The sequence below is a fragment of the Lynx canadensis genome, chromosome D3 (genome assembly GCF_007474595.2).
Source record: "Lynx canadensis isolate LIC74 chromosome D3, mLynCan4.pri.v2, whole genome shotgun sequence".
Lineage (NCBI taxonomy): Eukaryota > Metazoa > Chordata > Mammalia > Carnivora > Felidae > Lynx > Lynx canadensis.
Window position 1 is genome coordinate 4767579 of NC_044314.2, and position 19527 is coordinate 4787105.

Sequence of the window (19527 nt, forward strand, 5' to 3'; positions counted from 1 at the left end):
ACAGAACCGTCATCACCCAGAAAGGCATTCCACACACGCTTGCTCATTGGTCTCCACGCTCCTCAGGCATTTAAGAGGTGTGCATGTTCTGAAGGGCGTGGGGACACTCCATGATGCCATCTGTTGTCGGGTGCCTGCACCTGCCTCTCCTTCGGTCGTCCTACCAGCCAGGACGGTGGGATCTGACGTGGCTGTGCCATCTGTACAGGCCCACGCACCTGGTGAGGGCCAGTCCCCCAGGTCTGCGGGCGTGGGCTCCTCCCACTGCATACACCGTGTTCCAGCTCGCTGAGGAAGCACAGCATGTACTAGGTTACTACAAGCCATGCCGCGTGTGCAGCCTTTCCACAGCAATCCTGGAGAGGGTACCTTGTGCATCTGTGAGCTGAACTTCCTTCAGTCCTCAAATGCTTTCACGTGTTCAAGATTCCAAAGTATATGGAAGCTACTTCTGACATCTTTTTGTTACTTTTCACAGATTTTATACAGTTACACAACATAAAAGCATAAAATACTGAACTCGTTTTCCTCATTTACATGGTATAAAGCGTTTAATAACAAAAATCTCTTATCGTGAAAGATGATGTTCACTAGAGCAGAAACACTGTCCATGATCGATTCAGAGAGAACGTAAAATACATTCCATTTCATGATTTTGCCGTCTACAGGAAAATCGCCACTTCAGTGTGTCTAAATGCAATTACTACCCTTACACTCACTTTTATGAGCCGTGTGTTCTTTCTTGTCTTACTCTGCAGACTCGGGAGGAGAGGGGGGAGACCAGCCTGCGGGTGTGCGGGGTTCCACATCCCCCCCCCAGAAGCCGCGCGTGCCTGAGTCCCGCGATCCCCTCAGGATCGATTGTCTTCGATGACAATAGTTCTTCCAGGGAAGGACTCAAGTTCAACAAATATGTATCGAAATTCATATTCGCCACTTTCTGGGTTCTGAAAAACAAACATATTTCCAGGTGTTACTTCTCTCCCCAGCACCTACGTCCTGCTGCATCCGGGCCCTGAGTCCCCACACAGTCCCCGCCGTGGTCCCCACACCTCTTTCACTTCGAGATGCACTGTTCCTTGCTTCCCAGGCTCGGAGCCCTGGATGTAGAACTTCACACGCATGTGTTTCAGCCCATCCTTGACGTACTCAATGAAACTGCCGGGAAAATGAAAGAGCGCGGCCTGAATGGCCTGCATCTAGAACTCATCCGAGCTCTGCCCATACGAGCGACCCGCGGTACCTGACGTGCTGCCTTCGCCCGCGGCGGGTCGCCTCCCCGTAGCCCTTCACCGGCTCACCAAAGACACTGATCACCTGTGGGACACACCGGCTCTGTAAGGGCGCCTTCTTGTAAGCTTCCCAGGGAAACAGTTTTTGACAAATCAAGTCAGTTTTGAGAAAAAAAAAAATCATTAAACCTGCGACCCTTTCAAAATGACAACTCCAACGAGAACACGGGACAAAATGAAATTACGCAAAACCCTCCCACAAAGAGAGGGAAACGGGACTTCACTGTGTGACCTGTGGTTGCAGAGCAGTGGAGGCCGAAGCCACATTGTTCTTTCTTCCCGCAGAAAATCCAAACGCCACGAAGTGTTCAAATGGTTGGACGTTTTTAGTGAAATTTATCTAACGGGGTCTAATACTAAAAGCTACAAGAACAAAACATTTCTTGAGTCACTAAACACAGTGAAATAAAACAAGTACAGGTTTCGGCAGCTACGTGGACGTTCGCTTCACCACTTTGCTTTTGACAAAGACCTACGTGAACAGCTGTTCTGAGAAAAATCCAAAGGATTCTGGCGTTTACGAAATGGTAGCTGCCTCCTCACTTGAGGAGAGCAGGGGAAACCCTAACAACGATCTGTTTACAACAAACCAGACCCAGAGGCATGAAAGTGATTCCGAAGGGAAAACTCACAATCACGTGGAAACGTAGTTTTTACTGAATTTAAGGTGCAAATACTCTGGAGCCTTTCCAAAGAAAGAACTAGAACTGGAACGTTCTGTACTCCCTGCTGCTTTTCCACTTACTCAGCGCTGGGTCTCCCTGCCTCCTCCTCCACCGTTCTCACAGGCCCAGAGTCCAACTACAAGAAATCCACAGATTTAAGAGAAAGATGCCAGAGACCGTTAGCCTGAGGTCTTCTCCCTGACAGGACTGGAAAACCGGTGGAGCGAGCGGAGTGGGGGCCCCAGGGAAACCGGTCAGGGTGGCTTCACATGTGTCCCCTCACTGGGCAGTGCGTGGTCTATCTCAGGCATCACTCCCGGGTCTGTGCACAAAACCGCCCCGGTGGTTATGGTGCCATCTGCCATCTTCCTTCCCAGGACGAGGACTAAGATTTCAGTGAGCAGTATTTTTCAATGCTGAAGCTTTCCACCCAGGGGGGTAGGAAATCGGGCACTTCACAGGCTTTCTATTTGTGACTGGAAAGCACCACAGAAAGCCCTCTTTCTGGACAGGACCCGTAAGAGAATCGAGGCAACTTTTCCACATGTCGGCCGCCTCCAGGAATGCTTTACAGGCTGTGCTTAAGTGCACAGGCTTTGGAGTCAGATAAACTTGGGCTCAGGTCCTGACCGGCCCACTTCCTGCTCAGCGATCTCAGTGGGGCTACCTGATCTCCGAAGTGTGGGTCTCCCCTTCTGCAAACAGCAGAATACTATCTAACACACATGGTTTTTGTGAGATCCAAGAAAGACGCGCTGAGCCTAGTGCCTGGTGTCTAATGTGCCCAAGGGTCAATAATTCTTAGGATCAGGAGGTCGTGAATCAGGCTTTTTAAAAGACTAGAAACGTCACGTGAGTTTAAAGGTCTAAGCACTTAATGTCTACGGCAACTGGTAAAGTGCCTCTCTTGCATAATTAGGATGAAATCCCCCTGCAGGCCTTTGGGCGACGGGGGTCTTGAAGCCTGTCAAGTATGGAACAGAGAGCTAAAAACAATCACAATCCAACCATTATGCCTTTGTTATCACCCAACCACCACTAGCCTCAGAACCAAAGTGGGTTCCGCCCACTTCCACCCACCGACGTTTCTCAGCATCCTCAGAGCATGTGTAACTCGATCCCGAGGACTCACCTCTGGATGTGATCTGCATTTTTCTAAGGCTTTCCCATAGATCTTATTAGGACTGGACGAAGAAAACAGTTCTCTGAAAATCGTGTAAAACAAGCCACCTGAAAATTGTAGAGAAAGGGGATCAGGCAAAGCAAGAGCAAGACAAAGGAGGAGTCATAACGATTTTGGGGGTGTTCTACTTGCCGTGTCTGACCTGTGATGCCGATTCCAAGAAGAACCACCACCAGGTAGGTAAAATCTCTCCCAGCTTCCTTCACTGTAACGAGAAAGCACCGCCCAGTTACGCCTGCGCCCTGCGAGCTCCTGCTCCAGCGCTTTCGGGGGGTGAGCCCACACGCGGGACCCCTGCGCTCTGTTCTGGGGCGCAGGATCCTGGTTCTGGGAGGCCCAACCACCTGAGCTCAAACTTGGTCTTGGCTCTTCACGGCCACGTTCCCGCCCAGTGGGCGGGCCACCTCCTCCCCTGGCCGCACACGATAAACACAGAACGGGATTTGCAACAGGAACTCGCCCGGCCACACAGATTTGTGAATCAAATGACTTAGAAAATGGGGAATCTGCACAGATACTGCACTTTCTGTTTTCAACGCTGATAAAGATGAGTGTGTGGACTAAACAGAAGCTCTGAGAGCGAAATGAATCCAAGGTGTCACCATGGGACGCGGCACACATGTGCACGTATTTGCATGCGCTGATGGAAGGATCCACACGTTTGAGCTGTTTTACCATCACAGTCACAAATGCACCTTCTTCACTGGTGCTGAAAATGTGACTCACGGCCCGATGTTCTATCTATAGGTTAATTTATTGGCCGCAGTAACAACACAGATTTCTGGAATATAAATTTACAGACTTTTCAGAAAAACAAAATGTTAACAGTGGTTGTTGCTATTGTTTTCTCCAAGTTCCCCTTCTGTACACTGAGCTTCTATTACTTCATTACAAAATGAAACTTACTTAAAAGCACTCTAGCAAAGAGTAATCCTCAACTCCTCCAGTACAGGTTCCTAACCACAAAGAGGGTGGTTATTATTTTTATTCAATAAAATAATAATAATAAATAATAATAAATAAATAATAAAAATAATAAGAGGGTGGTGGTTATTTTTTTATTCAAAAAATAAAAAGACTGCATCGGCCCAAACCTAAGTCATGGCTTGATCCCCACAGTCGCTGTCAGCCCACAGTCCACGTCCTCGGGTGTAGAGAGGCCAACAGTGAGAACTGTTATTAAGGTCACAAAAGATACTTAACAAATATTAACTGCCAGGTGTGTGCCAGCCCCAAGTTGAGGACATACTAATGGCTATACTGTAAGTTGTCGTATTAGTCCCTGTTCCCAGATCAGGCCTCTGGCCCCAACGCCTGAATCCTGACTGCCCATCCAACACTCACACCAGTCTTGCTCAGGGCACCTGGAAGGCCATCTTCTCTATTTATGCAGCCACAAACATCTGTTGTGGATCTACCGTGTGCAAAGCTATTACCCACAGTCTACACATTTTCCAAGTCTGTTTCAGCATCATTTCACAGTTGTCTTCAACACAAGCTGCTCCTTGCCCACCTTCCTGCGATTCTCTACCCCTCCTGTAGTGGGTGCTGTGGTGAGCCACCCTGATCCTCCCCTCAGGACTGAGGCTCCTGATTCCCCCAGCCGAGCTCCCCACTAGGCAATTCCTTCATCTGGAGGGCACCCTCTCACCAGGGTCAGGGCCGTTCTCACACCCGATGCTTGGCTGGTGCTGAAGTAAAAGGTGCAGCCCCCACGCCTGAGGAGGGAAGGACTGTGATGTGCCAGTCCAGTCCCAGGGCTCCCTGGGGAATAGGCAAATGTGTGACACAACTTGTCCCTCTGGGTCATCCTGCTTCTCATACCTTCACAGATGTGTTCTCGGAGCACTCTCAACAAGCCTCATGTATGCAAATCCCACCTACAGCACCTGCTACCAGGAGCGGTCCCAGAAAGTAGCTCTGAACTGGGACTTCGGAGCTGGACCAGTGGCCGCTGGCCGCATCAAGGCCCCCGTCCCTGGTGGCAGAGCACAGCCGACAGGACCGCATGCGCTGCTGGTGCGCTTGCAGCTGTCCCCAACGGTGACCTGGGATGTGGTACTGGTAGAAGAGAATGCGGATTGGTGCCACATTTTGGGAACAAGCAATCTTATGAACTCGGACTGGATGGCTGTGGTTGGGGAACCACCAATGCACTGGATGAAAAGAGAAGATGAGAATAATTACCGATGAAGATGAAGTGCCAAAAAGGCAGAGGCCTCCTGGGGAGCAAAACGATGCCCCTCTGTTGTACCCAGAGGGGAGAGAGGCTGCGAGGCCCAGGGCATAAAGGGAAGCAGAGAGGTTGGACTCTCAACCCCAACAGGTCTTCATGCCGAGTCCTGGGTCCTGATGTGGGAGGAAAGAGGAGCTGAGGCTTGGTGTGGGGACATCTAGGCTGATGCACTTAAAAATCCTGAGTCCTCAGGATCTCCTGAACCCTTTGGCCTTGAAGCATCAGCTCTTTCTCCTCCTTTAAGGGTAGGTAGGGGCTTCCATTTAGCAAGACATGTGCTCTGGCCAGGCTGCAACATAACTGGGAGGAAGGAGGAAAGGACCACGACCAGAGGGAGCTGGAGGCCCCACCGGCAGGTGCTAAGAGAGCACACAGGTGACGGGGTCCTGAGGCCAGTATGAAGGGACACAGAACAGACTAGTGAGAGTTGATCAACACGGGAACACTCTCCTGTGGTCACGAACTGAAGTTTGGCAAGCACCCCGGAAGCTGATGCAGTTAGGTTCTACGCTCTTGAAAACATGGAGAGAGGATAGTCCACACTAAGTGAGGTGAAATGGCAAATTGTGGAGGAAAGGATGAAAAGGCTCAGAGAACGGGCATGGTAGGATGGGTATAATAAAGGCTGAAACCCACCAGCCGACTGTCCTGTCAGAGGACCTGGGGACACAGAACAGGGTATCCTGGTGGTCAGCCTTGACACTTGAACCATCAGAAGCCAGGTGGGTGCCACCACCACAATGAATGGCAAGGGTGGGGTGGCAGCCAGGGGTGTCCGGCCTGGTGACGCCACTGCAACGTGGTGTTCCCAAGGGCAAGACTGACGGGCAGCTGACAAGGACATCAATCAATCTGCACAATCCTAAGGAATTAATTACAGGTGACCAGGAAGCTGAAGGCAGATGCCCCAACGCAAAGTCATGAGGGAGGACTGGCTCAGTTTCTGGACCTGAGCACCTGAAACTTACCCAGACTCCCACTAGGAGGGACCTGATTACATACATAGGATTCCCTGGGCCTTCACCAAAGAGCCCTACAGTCGTCAACTTGGTAAGCATACACTGGAAGAAGGGGAACACCCAAACATTTCAGGGTCTCTTGGACAGAGTCTGAGATGACAGTGACACCCCTGGACCCAAAGTAACATGGCGCCTCTTTTAGGTTTACATAGTGGCCATGTAATATGGAGTGTGACTTGTAATAGGCTCACAGCTGGGTCCACAGATTTGGTTATCGTTTATTTATTTCTAGTGTGTAAACTGAATGGATATACTGGTAACTGACAACAACAATTCCTACTTTGGTTCCTCTGGGGGTGGGTTTAAAGCTACCATAATGGGAAAAGCTGAATGGGAGCCTCTGAAACTGCACTCCCCCTGCCCCTCCCCAGACGGAGACAGTAAATCCAAAACAGTATTGCATCCATGGGGGAGCGTCAGCCATAGTGCTACCTTAAGAAGACCCAAAGATACAAAGGTGGTGGTCACCAACATATTCCCATGTAACTTACCAGTCTGCCCCTTATAAAAATCAGGCAGAACCTGGAGTAGGGCAGTGACCCACTAGAAATTCAACCACGTAGTCGTCCCAAATACAGATGCAATGCCAGATATGGTAACCTTACAGGAGCACGTTAACAGACTCATGGCTTTGGCCACTGATCTGGAGAAGGCCTTCGTTTCCAACTCTACTGAGAGGAAGCAGCGGTAGCAGTCTGCAATAACACGAAACAGGTAATAACATGTATATGTACGGTCTTGCCTAGGATTTATTAGGTCTCTTACTCTGTTACAGTGTAGTTTTAAGGGACCTGGACCTTCTGGATTTTGGCTGTCCCGTTCAGTAACCACACACCACACATGGCTATTTGAGTTTAATTTTAAAATCAAGTTAACTTAAATAAACATTCAGTTCTTCAATCACACTAACGACATTTTAAGTGTTGAACAGCCACGTGTGGCTGGTGGCCACCATACTGAGACAGCATACATCTGGAATATTTCCATCACTGCATAAAGTTTTATTTGGACAATGCTGTTTGGACATTCTGCAAAACATCACATTTATCCATTCTACCTATGCCATTATATTAGAGACAAAAGTAATGGGGGACGTGTGTTGCAAAGCTTGAAAACACACGTACTATGTGTGTGTGTGGGGGGGGGATTAGCCTCAAAAATAGATCCAGGGCTCACCAACCACACAAACAAAAGTCTTAGGGGTTCACTCTATGGGGCATGTTGAGACCCCCTATCCCAAATAAACCACTGCATCCCGTATGTCCTACCACAACGTGTGACAGGTCCCTTTGGACTCTAGGTGCAGCACATTCCGCGTTTGGGAACGCTGCTCCCACTCATTCACTGAGTCATCAGGAAGACTGTCACCTTTGAATGGGGTCCAGATCAGGACCGGACTCTGCAGCAGGACCCAACTGCAGTGTAAGCAGTACTGTCGCTGGAGCCAGACGACCTGACACATGCTGTTGGAACAGGTCTATGCCTTTGTCCTCTGCATGCGGGCTGTTCCTTCATGCTCAACTTTTAATCACCCCTCACAACCCTGTTCAGGCTATTATGAAGGAATGATTACCTGTTTTACATATTCAGCAGACTGCAAAACAACGGGTAGGATCCAGTTAAGTTTTTCTGTTAATGTTGTTAAAAAGTATATGCATCGAAATGACATAAATATTAACAGTAGTCATGTTTGCATGGTATGATCATGGGCGTCTGAAGGACATCGATCGATCAGCCTTCCTACTTTCTCTTTGCTTCCTACTTATTTTTTCTACAAATTACTTGTAAAATGAAGAAATAAAAATTAAATTCATTACCTCATCTGTGAAAACTTCTCTGACCTTCCCTGACAGAATTACATTTCGCCTTTCCTATTAAATACGTCCTATTACTTCCCATGTCACCTGCTGGTAAATGATGTTTTGAACATGTTTAGCTCTGTAGCAGAAAGAGTCTAACTCAGTGTCTGTGCACAGCAGGCATTCAAGGGCAGTGTTGAGTTGACCTACGTGAGCTATGCCCTAGGATTATGACTCAGTAGTAGCTCCTTTATTTATTCTACCCAATTCCTCTGTATCATATACTCCCAGGTACTCTCTTTGTGGCACAATTACTGTTTTCACTGTTTTTATCCATTCTCTTCCTCATTAAGTGCTAACCTATTTGTGTAGAGGAGTTCCTGGCACACCCGTGAGCATCCACTCAAGTGTTAAGCATGGAAAACGGAAGCTCAGGAAATACTTGTGAATGGCTTTTCTAAAGAGCACGGACCTGGGTATCACACAATTAAGATGAGGAAACTTCGGTTTTAACTTTCAGTCGTGGAAACTGAGGAAGTGTGCCTCATACACGAAGAGCTAATGTTTGTCTGAAGGAGCGAATCGGACACTCAAGTGAGATGAAACGACATCTGTGAAATCTACTTACTTACACCCAACAATGGTTAAGTTTTACAGCTCCACACTAAAACTAATAAAAGCTGAACATTTTTAGCCATAATTCAACAAAGTTATGTCAAAATCAACTTGCAAATCTGAGTTCAAGTCTGTGAAGAAAATTGTAGACCTATATTCTCAAATTCTCAACTGTGTTGAAGGCTCTAGCCTTTAATTCGTGCGAACTGTTCTTCTAGCTTTGGCACCGAATTCGTGCAAAAAGACACTCCTGGCTCTCGGCTCGTTAGTTGAAAGACCGACCACTGCTGTTACCTTTCTGTGACGTTGAGACGATGGTCTCCCCGGTCTCTCTGTGCACAGACACCTGCTTGCTGCTGTCCTCTTTTGCTCTCGGGGGGCTCTGCCCCTGCGTCCAGATGGTTTTCTGGGTGACGTCAGGGGCACATTTAGGGCGCACCGTTTTCTTTGGCTCTCGCAGACCCCAGCTCAAAGTGGGCGCAGTCTTCAAGCAAGCTTTGTTAAGCACTAAGTGTGGCAGAAACAGCCGCTTCCCGGAGGACCTGCGCAGCTTCTCCGCACACTGTACAGCTCGTAAAAAGTTACAAATCATGTTCACAGAAAACCGCTCCGCTTTGGAAAGGTGACAACTACGAACAGCAAAGTTTCACCGCACAATACACACCCCGCCGGAGTGTACTCAGGTCTACACATTCACACCGCTAATTCTGCATGGCGTGTTCGGCAAAAACGTTAGCTCCCAAAAGAAGTTGCGTCCACCTCCTCTTCTCGTCGGTGCTCTTTTTGCTGGAATTAAAACACTTTAATTACCTTCCATACTGACAGTCACACTCTACCCGCCATGCCTTTGCAAAGTAATCTGGGAAACTTCGGGGAGTCCTGGGAATAGTAGTCCGAAGACCTCACTCCTCACCGAGTTACCGCAAGAGGGAAAGGCGCCAGGACTACAACTCCCACAGTGCAAGGCGGCCAGAGCCAGTGCCGGCCTTTTCACCTCCTCCCAGAGTTCCCTGCGCATGCGCTGCTCGTATTTGGGACGGTAGAGGTGGGCGGGGCGGTTCGTACAAGTGCCAAGAAAGAAATTAGCGGTTACAAACTGGGTGTTCTTGCAACTCTCTAGAGAGAACCGTGTAAACTGGTAAATTCTCAGTCTGACCGTGGCCTTGCCGTTCCTTAGCCTTTGCGTTTGAGTTTCTAACCAAGGAAACCAGACAGGAAGCACAAATTTCCCCAGACCCAGCAGGTGGGGAGGGACCCGGCCGCCGCTGTGCCCAACGCCAGTGCCCGAAACTCAAAGGCCGCTTGCCGCGCAGCATCCTCACCATCAGGCCATCGGGTGTGGGAAGAAGCAGGGCCCCAGAAATTTCTAGAACGGCTCCGGGAGCAGGCGTAAAGGCCGTACCGCCAACCGTCCTTGCGCACGCGCGGCGGAGAGCGTGCCGGCGTCGAGTGGGCGTGGCGCGGGGCGGTGCGTTCCTCCCTCCAGCCGCCACTCCGCCTCTGGCGTGTCTGTGGAGTCTCCATGGCGACGGGACGCGGCCGGCTACTGCAACAGCACTGGCGCGGCCTCCAGGCGCTGCGTTTGCCGCCTGGCGGCGTCGGCGCGGCCCCCGGGCCCGCCGGGTTCAGGTGACTCTCGCGGGGCCGTGGGTCGGGTCACTGCTCTGCCACCTTACCCCCCTGTTTTCATGCGTTCGGCTGCGGCGCGTCGCGCGGCTCTTTTTAGTGCGGGAAAGGTCTGAAAAACCGCGGGAGGAAATCTCTTCAACTTGGAAACGTGGGGTTACCCTAAGTCCTGATACAAGTAGACCAGTTTCCCCCGGAGACGTTATTCCTCCTTCACTGAATTCTAGGCAGTGTGAGGAACAGGGAACCCTTGAGCGGCGCTTGGCGCGGATGCGTTCCGCCTGGGAGGGCAGGTGCACTTCGCTGGTCCGCACCTGCAAGCCGCCGAGAGGGCAGCGTTCCCTCTGCACCTGCGGGCCGCCTAGACTGCAGCCTTCCAGAACGCTCCCCCAAAGTCGCTCGCATCTTCCGTGGCCGGAAATCACCTAGAGTCCTTTTTAGGAATTTGTAAGTTAGAGAGGTAGAGTCTACTGAGCAAAACGCTACCCATTTTCTGTCCCGTCCCCAATTCGTGAGTGGAGGGCACAACCCCTAAGCAGATAGTTCTGGCGGGCGGGTTGGTCCAGACGCATCTTTTCCTGGGGCAGAAGTTTCTGCAATGCAGACTTCAAGGCCAAATCTACGTTTCTAAGCCAACCCTGAGGGGATGCCTATAGATAGCCACCCCTTGGTGCTCAGCTCCTAATCCCGTTTTCCCTAAGTGCTGGGCTTGTGCTATTCTTGTTCCAGTGTCTAGGGACCTGTCTCTCCTCCATGCCTCTTGGGTACCCTGGATCTGAAGCGTGGTCTTCTTCCACCACGACAGATGGCAGGAGAGGGGGCAGGGAGCAGGGGGTGGAGCTACCTTGCATGAGGAGCTTTAGCTTAATTCCAAGGGCAATGCTTCATCACAGTGAATGCTCCAGTATGTCAGAGGTACCAACATGCTCTCATGGTACCTTATTAGATCCTTTGTATTTTATGGTGAGTGGTTCCTTCCTAGCTTTGTGCCCATCATCCCAGTTAGTTTGCCAGGCGGAGGGACAATACAAAGAACAATTTGCATTCTTGAGAATTCTCTTTGCTTGCAAGTCTTCATGATTTGTAAAATATAAAAATTCATCCATATTATGCTTCTAATAAGCCAAATGTCTATGTTTAAGCATAAAAAATGATTCTTTCCCTTCACACTTCAACAAGTTAAGTTACTTTTTTGTTCCCCTAAATCTCCGAGACTATGTCCCATTTTCCTCCTAGGGTCCATTACCCACTCACCCTGGTTTCTGAAGTGGTGCTCTGAATCTTAGTATTATGGTGATGGTTGGTTCTTGAGAATAGCTGCGATGCTAGGCGTACCCCAAGCCTGGTGACAATTAAAGTGGTGACAGTGCCTTCAAAACTTCTGTTATGCAGGAGAGGAAAACTGACGTTTAAGTAGGAAGCTTGAACTTTAAATCAATTTGCCACTATTACAAAAATTAGTCTTTATATATAGAGCTCTGCTGGTGGGCAGCCGAATGATTTTTATGTGATGGATCTTCTGTTACTTTGTAAGTTGAATGAACTTCCTGGTGAAATGATGTAATTAGAGTGCCTGGCATGGGAGCCTGCATGTCAGCCTGTGATTTGGTGAGGTACACATTCTTTATGGAAAAGAAAAAATCAGAATGATTGTGGATGGTCTAAGTAGGTGGTTATTTTTATTGTATCAATGCAGAAAAGTTACATTTTATAAGAAATTCGTGGTTCCCTTTTAAAGAGTTTTTTTTTAAATGTTTATTTATTTTGGGGGCAGGGAGGGGCAGAGAGGGAAAGAGAGAAGTCCAAGCAGGCTCTGTGCTGTCAGTGTGGAGCCTGATGCAGGGCTCGATCTAATGAACCACAAGATCATGACCTGAGCCGAAATCCAGAGTCCGACACTTAATTGACTGAGCCACCCAGGTGCCCCTCAGTGGTTCCCTTTTTAACACAAAATGTGAACATTTGTAAATGTCATAGACTGTAAGAAATGTAGCAGAAAGCATATCAGGTTGGCTTAATTTCTATTTGATCTAATTTGTTTTGGTTTATCAAATATCACAGTGAGGCTCAGAGGTTAATTTTCTTCCTTTTTTTTTTAGAGGGTAAAATTTTCAAATGTATTACTTGAAAACTTTTTAAACTAAATGTCATCTTGCTAATTATATCAGCTAAGTGTGCACTTAATTTTGTAGACCTATAGGTCTACCTGAGGACATGCATGGAACTTACAGATGTGTTAATTGTGCGAGCCTTAAAAATGTGCAGTTGGTTTATTTTATGGAGAAATGGAGATGTACTTTCAGTAATGCCAAAAGCCATACTGATAAGATGTAGAATGTAATATGGTAGGATGAGCTCTGGAAGGACAGCCAGGGGATGAGGGCCTCTAGCTTGGGGACCTTAAGTGAGTCACTGTGATTGCCTTGTTAGAACCATAGTCTTCTGATTTGTGAAATAGGGACTCTTGAGATCTCTTTTAATTATGGAAAAGCAAAACAGCAACAGACAGACTGTACTTCTCAGACAGGTGCCAGTGGGCAGGGGATGCATGGGGCATCCTTCTGACATGTAAAATGAATGCAGTGGCTTTGGGGGAAAATGTTAAGTACTGTAACTGGTAAGTACTATAATGCATTTGTATAATTAGATGACAACAGATAAGTTATCCAATGGAATGCAACATTTGCATTAATTTTTGAGATCAAATAAGAGACTTCAAAGCATTTGTGAGCTTTCTGTAGGCTGTGCCCCCCAGATTTCAGGGCAGCTGGTACTCCAGAATGGTATGAATGCCTGTGAGAACCACTGCTTCTGCCTAAAAGGTTGTGCTGTGATTCCAAACCTCCTTCTTATGGGATTCTCAGTTTTGAAATTAAAAAAAACAAAAATCCCATAATTTATTGCATATTCAATACATTAAGAAATATTGATACACAGAGTTCTAGTCCTTCAATTCTCTAGCCCCCATTTAAAAACAACCACCACCAGAGGCACCTGGGTGGCTCAGTCTGTTAAGCTTCTGACTGATGTTGGATCAGGTCATGATCCTAGGGTCATGGGATCGAGCCCTTCGTTGAGCTCCACATCCAGCTCTGCATTGACAGCCAGGAGCCTGCTTGGGATTCTCTCTCTCCTCTGTCTGCCCCCCGCCCCACTCATGATCTCTCTTTCTCTCAGAATAAATAAACTTAAGAAAAAATCAACCACCACCTCAAAACCTTGTAATCCTTGAGTCATACTTATTACTGGTTAATGCCATTTTGTCTTTCCTTCCAGACCTTTTTTCTTTGTGTGTGTTTACTTTTAAGAGAGAAATATGAAAAATATGATTATGTAGTGTATCTTGATATAACCTGATTTTTTAAAATTGATATGTTGTTAATTTAGCAGGTATATACCTTCTGTATGCCAGGCATGTTGTGGGAGCTGAAGCATCGGTAGGGAACAAAACTTATACAAAAGACCTGCCAATATGGAGCTTACAATTCCAGTGATAATGAGCAGAGTGGATAAGTAAAATGCGTAGTGCTGGGTGGTGTTATGTGCCAAGGGAAAAAAATCAGGAGGGGGCCTGAAGTGTATGTGTGTGTGTAGTATGGATTGGAGTTTTTTATTTTGTTTTTTTGAGAGGGAGAGACACAGTGGGGGAGAGACACGGGCAGAGAGGGGCAGAGGGAGACCGAGAATATCTCAAGCAGACTCGCAGGCTCCAGGATGTGGCGCTCGATCCCATGACCTTGGGATCCTGACCTGAGCCGAAATCAAGAGTCCAGACACTCAACCAACCGAGCCACCCAGGCACCCCTGGATTGGGATTTTAGACAGCACGGCCAAAGGAGTTCTCAGGGAAATGGTGACGTGTGTGTGAATACTGGAAGGGGCTGAGGGGACAGGCCGTGCAGACGTCTGGAAGGCACTGTGAGCCTATTTCTATCTCAGACACTTTCACCTGTGTTGAAACTGTCCATTTTAATTGTCTGGACATTGTTAACTGTATGGAGGCCATGCTATTTAACCAATCTCTGTACTGTTTCTGGAAGTATTTCAGTGCAGACAACTCTGAGATGGGCTTTGTTGAGTGGCATTTTTGGGCTCATTTACTTGCTTTGGGATGTATTCGTACAAGTAAAATTCCTGGCTTAAAAAAATACATGTGCCTTTTAAAGATCTTAATGAATACTACCAGATTTGGCTTTTCATACTGTTTGTGCCAATTTATGCTTCCAGCAGTGAATGAGATGTTCTCATTTATTTGGTCCTTGCCAATTTGCTAGATTGAAATGGATCGATACAGCATGTTAATTTACTTTTCTTCAATTCCCTTGGAAAGGACCTAGGGTAATAGATTTTATTTTGTTTTTTTGACATTTTTTGATTGAAGACATATGTATGGCAAAAAGCTGTTATCAATTTACTAATGCTTTTAAACAAATTTGTATTTGAGTGGCCCCAGCAGTATTCATTGAAGGTAAAGAAGCATTTCTCAGTCTTCACACAGTGTGTGTAAATAGGCCTTCAGACTTCTTGGTGTGACTTTTCATACTGGCAGAGGTCTGAGGGTCACCGGCTGGTAAATCCAGGCAGATAGTACTATTTGATGGCGGGGTAATAGAAATTCCTTTTACTAAAAGCTGTTGTGTTAGAAATTTCTGTCCACTAAAGATATTTGATCTTTGAGTATGTAATACAGGTTGGTATAGAATCATAAGAAGTTAACCACTTAAAATAAGGAGTGCTTTTAAATCATTTTGAAATGTGTATGTTTAAAAATTGTGTATTATGTTGAGTGGTGCCCTCCAAATTCATGTCCGCCCAGAACTCAGGATCTGATTTTATTTGGAAATAGGGTCTTTACAGATGTAATTAGATGAGGACATAGTAGGTTAGGGTGAATCCTAAGTCAAATGTGACTGACGTCCTTATGAGATACACACACACTGGGGGGGTGGCTGGGTAAAGACGGAAGAAAGGTTAGAGTTAGTCATCTTAGTTTCCACAAGCTAAGGGACACTGAGGATTGTCAGCAGCCACCAGAAGCTGGAAGACGCAAGGAAGTGTTCTTCCCTAGAGACTTTGGACGGAGCATGGCCCTCCCAACACCTTGATTTTGGACTCTCAGCCTCTAGGATTTTAAGACAATAAGTCTGTTGTTTTAAGACACCTATTTGGAGGTAGTTTGTTAAGACAGCCCTAGGAAACTAATACAATTAGGAGATCGTGTTTCACCTCTTATTACTACATGAGAGCTGGGTCAGTGGAGGTGAAGCTTTTCCGTCGTGGAGATCTTTGCTTAAATAGTACTTTCAACAGAAGTACCAACATGTATTGCACAGGCAGAATTCTCTGATTAAAGGGGGAGGGAGTTGCAGAGTTTTCCAAACTAGGACCTCTTCTGCCCCTCCCTCTCCCTCTTGTGCAGAGCACAGAGTGGATACCACCGGTCTGCCTAACTTGTTGCGCTCCCAAGAACTCATGGGCTAGAAGTCAGGTAAGACAGAAGGCACATTGAATGTGCTTTGCTGAAGCTGGAGTGGGGAGGCTGGGTAGCCAGCATTTTTTCACCTCGGGGAATTTGTCACCGTCCGGGATCTGAAAAGGTTCACAGCATTCACTTCTCCTAGGTTGAGGTGCAGGCATGCGGATGCTGGCTCATGTTTGCTGAGGGCTTATCATGTGCCGGCCGTTATGCTGTTTCTGAGGAGAAAAACCTATAAAGGGAAGACAGATGGATTCTTTGGCTGCTCAGAAACATATGGGGAGCCATCGGGCAGTTGGATGTGCAGGTGTTGGCGCGCCAGCTCCACGGTGGTTCCATCCGAGCGGGCGAGCTGTGGGCAATCCGCCCCCCGTGCCTCCTGGAGCAGGCTGTGCTTGTGGTCTAGAACCCTCCTTTGTTCGGGTCCTTCCATGGGGCTTTCGTTCTTCCACTTCCAGAGAGATTATTGGCTTCCCTTCCAAGTTCTGGTGACCCACATTTTGCCCCCAGTTATTGCCCATATCCTTTTTGATCTTTAATCCACATGTATCCAGGGAACCAGTTGGTAGAAAAATGGGGGTGTTCAACTCTTGGTGAACAAAGTATGTACTGAGAGCAATGGCATTAGTGAACTGAGCATATGGAACGTACACTCTAGACTTGAGTCACATGCTGGGTGGGAGGTGGGCCAATAGTTGTGTGTGTGTGTGTGTGTGTGTGTGTGTGGTAAAGAAGCAGCTTCCAGACCTTTCCAAGAGAAATAGCAGATCCACCAGTAGCTCTGTCTGTGGGCTGCTGCCTGGAAGCTGAAGGCTGTGGGCTCCATACCTTTCTGGGTGTTTCAGATCCCTACCAGGCTGCTGTTGAGTAGTGCTCATTTTGAGGGCTGATTTTTAAAAAAATTTTTTTAAAATTTTATTTTTTGAGGTACAGAGACAGAGTGCTAGTTGGGGAGGGGGAGAGAGGGAGGGGGTGACAGAATCCGAAGCAGGCTCCAGGCTCTGAGCTGTCAGCACAGAGCCCGACGTGGGGCTCGAACCCACAAACCGCGAGATCATGACCTGAGCCGAAGTCGGACGCTCAACCGGCTGAGCCACCCAGGCGCCCCTGGAGGGCTGACTTTAATAAAAATTTACATTAGTAACTTCTGAAAAGAACTGTGTGAAATATACCTTATTTCATTGAGTCTTAAAAGCTATTGATTATATTATTTACTATTTTTCATACCACTAAGACAGAAAGATGGCCAGTTAAAATATATTTGACTGGATGCGGGATATTTAAAATGTGGAAAAAATTATGTGCATGAATATTTGGTGTTTCTGTGGCCGTGGTCGCTAGAGCGAGGGTTGCGGCCAGTCATTGTCCCTCCAAGACCAGCCAAGTTGTTGATGTCTGGGTACTTGTGGTTCAAAGACCTAAAGTATTTCTTAACCTGTTGGTGCTATTGTATGGTTGAAACTGGCCTGTTGATGCGTTTTATTTTTATCCTTTTATTACATTCAATAAGTCTTACAGCCCCTCTTTGATAGGCTGGCAGCCTATAAGACCAAGTATTGAGTCTTATGTTTAAAACACATCGGAGTAAGTCCGGTTTCCAGGTTTACCCAGGACACTGAATGTTTCACCGCCCTCTCTCCATCCGTGTAGTTGTACAGTGAGTTTGTGTACAAAGTTTATGAATCCCTTACAGTTTTGTAGAGAGCACTGCGCTGTTTACCTCTCATTAGAATTTGACTTTTCCATGCTCTCTCTCGCACGTGCTAGCCTGCGGCAGTGCGCCGGGCGGGGAAGGCTCCGAGCCGAGTCCACGGCTGAGCGGTCTGTGTCCCTGGACAGGTGAGTCGCGGCACGTGGCCGCTTCCCCGGGGCGGGCTCTCGGGGCGGGGCCGTCGGAGACAGTTTCGGTGCATGTGTACCAAGCGGCTGTTCTGAGCTGAGAATAGAATTGCGGAGGCCGGAAGCACAACGTGGAGCGTTTGCTGTGAGTCATCAGCCTGTCACCACTGTCATCATTAGGCTGGTTTTATGAAGTGAACTTCTAACAAGTGACAAGGAAATGTTCCTTTTTAAAAAATGTTCTTCAAAATTACTCACTGCTAGTCGGTAAAGACCCTTGGAAAGGGGGAAAGAGGATTAAAGCGTGTTCTTCTAAAAGCTCCAGGGGCCTGGGCTCTGGGGTTCTTCTCCCTCAGTGCTCTGGGAACCCAGCCTGGCAAGGTTCTGCCCGCTCACTTCCGCAAGGAGATCCGTGCAGTCTCTGTTTGGAGCTAATTGTTTGAAATTGCTGCTGAGGTGCCCGTGGATTTGTACTACTGACATAGGCCACCAACTCTGTGTTAAGCATTGCGGGGGGACCGAGGGCGTCACTGTAGATGTTGACAGTGGAGGAGGTAGGGCTGGCATAGTGTACATATTGCCAAATTCACGTTCAAAGCTAAGTTACGTGATTGCAAATTTTGGGCTTTTAAGTTTATTTATTTTCAGAGAGAGAAAGCTAGAGAGAGTGAGAGAGTGAGCACGGGGGAGGGCCTGAGAGAAAGAGAATCCCAAGCAGGCTCTGCACTGTCAGCTCGGAGCCTGATGCGAGGCCTGAACTCATGAACTGGGAGGTCATGACCTGAGCGGAAACCAAGAGTTGGACACTCACCGGACTGAGCCACCCAGGTGCCCCCCAAGTTTTGGGCTTTCAGTAGTATATTACAGCTCAGCTACCTGTTTTAGTGTGTTTTAAAAAAGAAGTGAAAACCAAAAAGGATAGTTAATTACGGACGGCAATTTAAGCTTTAAAGCCTGTACTCTGAGAACACAGTCTGTCATACAATAATCTGATACGGAAACAGAACAGATATTCATTCGGTTCATGCATCCATCAAATATTTGAGGACCTTCTCAGTACCAGATACTGTCCTCTGACACTTTGAGCTTCTTTTCCGCTCACCTTCCTCGTCTCCTTCCCCATCCCCCCGCACCTCTGCCCCTGCAGTGTGAAATGATTAGAATCCAGCAGAAAGTGACCCAGTATGGGCATGGACAGTGACTGTACCAGCTTTGAGGAAACCTTATGAACAATAATTGAGAATGGCTTTGATCCCAACTGTGCTAGCTGTAAAGTGGAGGTTTTCTGCTTTCTGGAAGGTACGGGGAGAGCACCCCTTCATTAAGTTTGTCTGCCGGGTAGGAGAGTGAGTAGGGTTTTAGTTCAGTTCAATAATTTTTCCTGGATAAGATTTGCTGGGTGCCTCTCTGAGATGTTTTCTTTAAGCCCAAATCTACATTCTTTGATTTATAATTATTTAAAAAATAATAACCATGAATTTTTGTGAAATCACTGAGTCAAAATGTGAAAACTCTGTGCAGTGGGTAACCCAGATGGTCACAAAACGTGTTTTCCTGCAGCTTTGCCATCTCTAACGTTAGCGACTTTTGGTCGCTAAAAGTGTCTAATTTATTGACTCTGAATAGAAGGAGTTTCATTTGGGGGGAGGGATTTAATGAACCCCTGAGCAAAACTGCTTGCTTAAACTCTCAGGGAGTCTCTGAAGCTTCTGAGTAGGGATAGCTCCGGTTAGTGACACGGGCCAATTATGTCTCGTGCCTGTCCTCTTGCCTCTGA

General features: G+C 47.5%; 2 protein-coding genes across 2 annotated transcripts in view; one reads left to right on the top strand and one right to left on the bottom strand.

The window, feature by feature from the left end:
• Nucleotides 1-523: 523 nt before the first annotated feature.
• On the bottom strand, nucleotides 524-10231 carry TIMM21 (translocase of inner mitochondrial membrane 21). The gene is made up of 6 exons (XM_030336855.2): nucleotides 9104-10231; nucleotides 3283-3345; nucleotides 3090-3187; nucleotides 1244-1317; nucleotides 1053-1158; nucleotides 524-947 (listed from the first exon to the last, which is right to left on the bottom strand). The coding sequence occupies exons 1-6, from the start codon at nucleotides 9399-9401 to the stop codon at nucleotides 852-854; spliced, it is 735 nt and encodes a 244-aa protein (XP_030192715.1). The 5' UTR covers nucleotides 9402-10231; the 3' UTR covers nucleotides 524-851.
• Nucleotides 10232-10331: 100 nt separating this feature from the next.
• Nucleotides 10332-19527, top strand: part of FBXO15 (F-box protein 15) — a 49128-nt gene continuing 39932 nt past the window's right edge. The window contains exons 1-2 of the mRNA XM_030292201.1: nucleotides 10332-10438; nucleotides 17679-17750. Of these exons, the coding sequence (XP_030148061.1) occupies nucleotides 10332-10438; nucleotides 17679-17750 (179 nt within the window). The remainder of the gene's footprint in view (nucleotides 10439-17678; nucleotides 17751-19527) is intronic.

Bases quoted from the DNA above. Each gene is read 5' to 3' on its own strand.
- TIMM21 (XM_030336855.2), bottom strand. From the start codon at position 9,401: ATGATTTGTAACTTTTTACGAGCTGTACAGTGTGCGGAGAAGCTGCGC. The intron at 1,159-1,243 runs GTACCGCGGGTC...TTTTCCCGGCAG, and splicing joins GGGCGAAGGCAGCACGTCAG to TTTCATTGAGTACGTCAAGG. The intron at 948-1,052 runs GTGTGGGGACCA...TTTGTTTTTCAG, and splicing joins TGCATCTCGAAGTGAAAGAG to AACCCAGAAAGTGGCGAATA.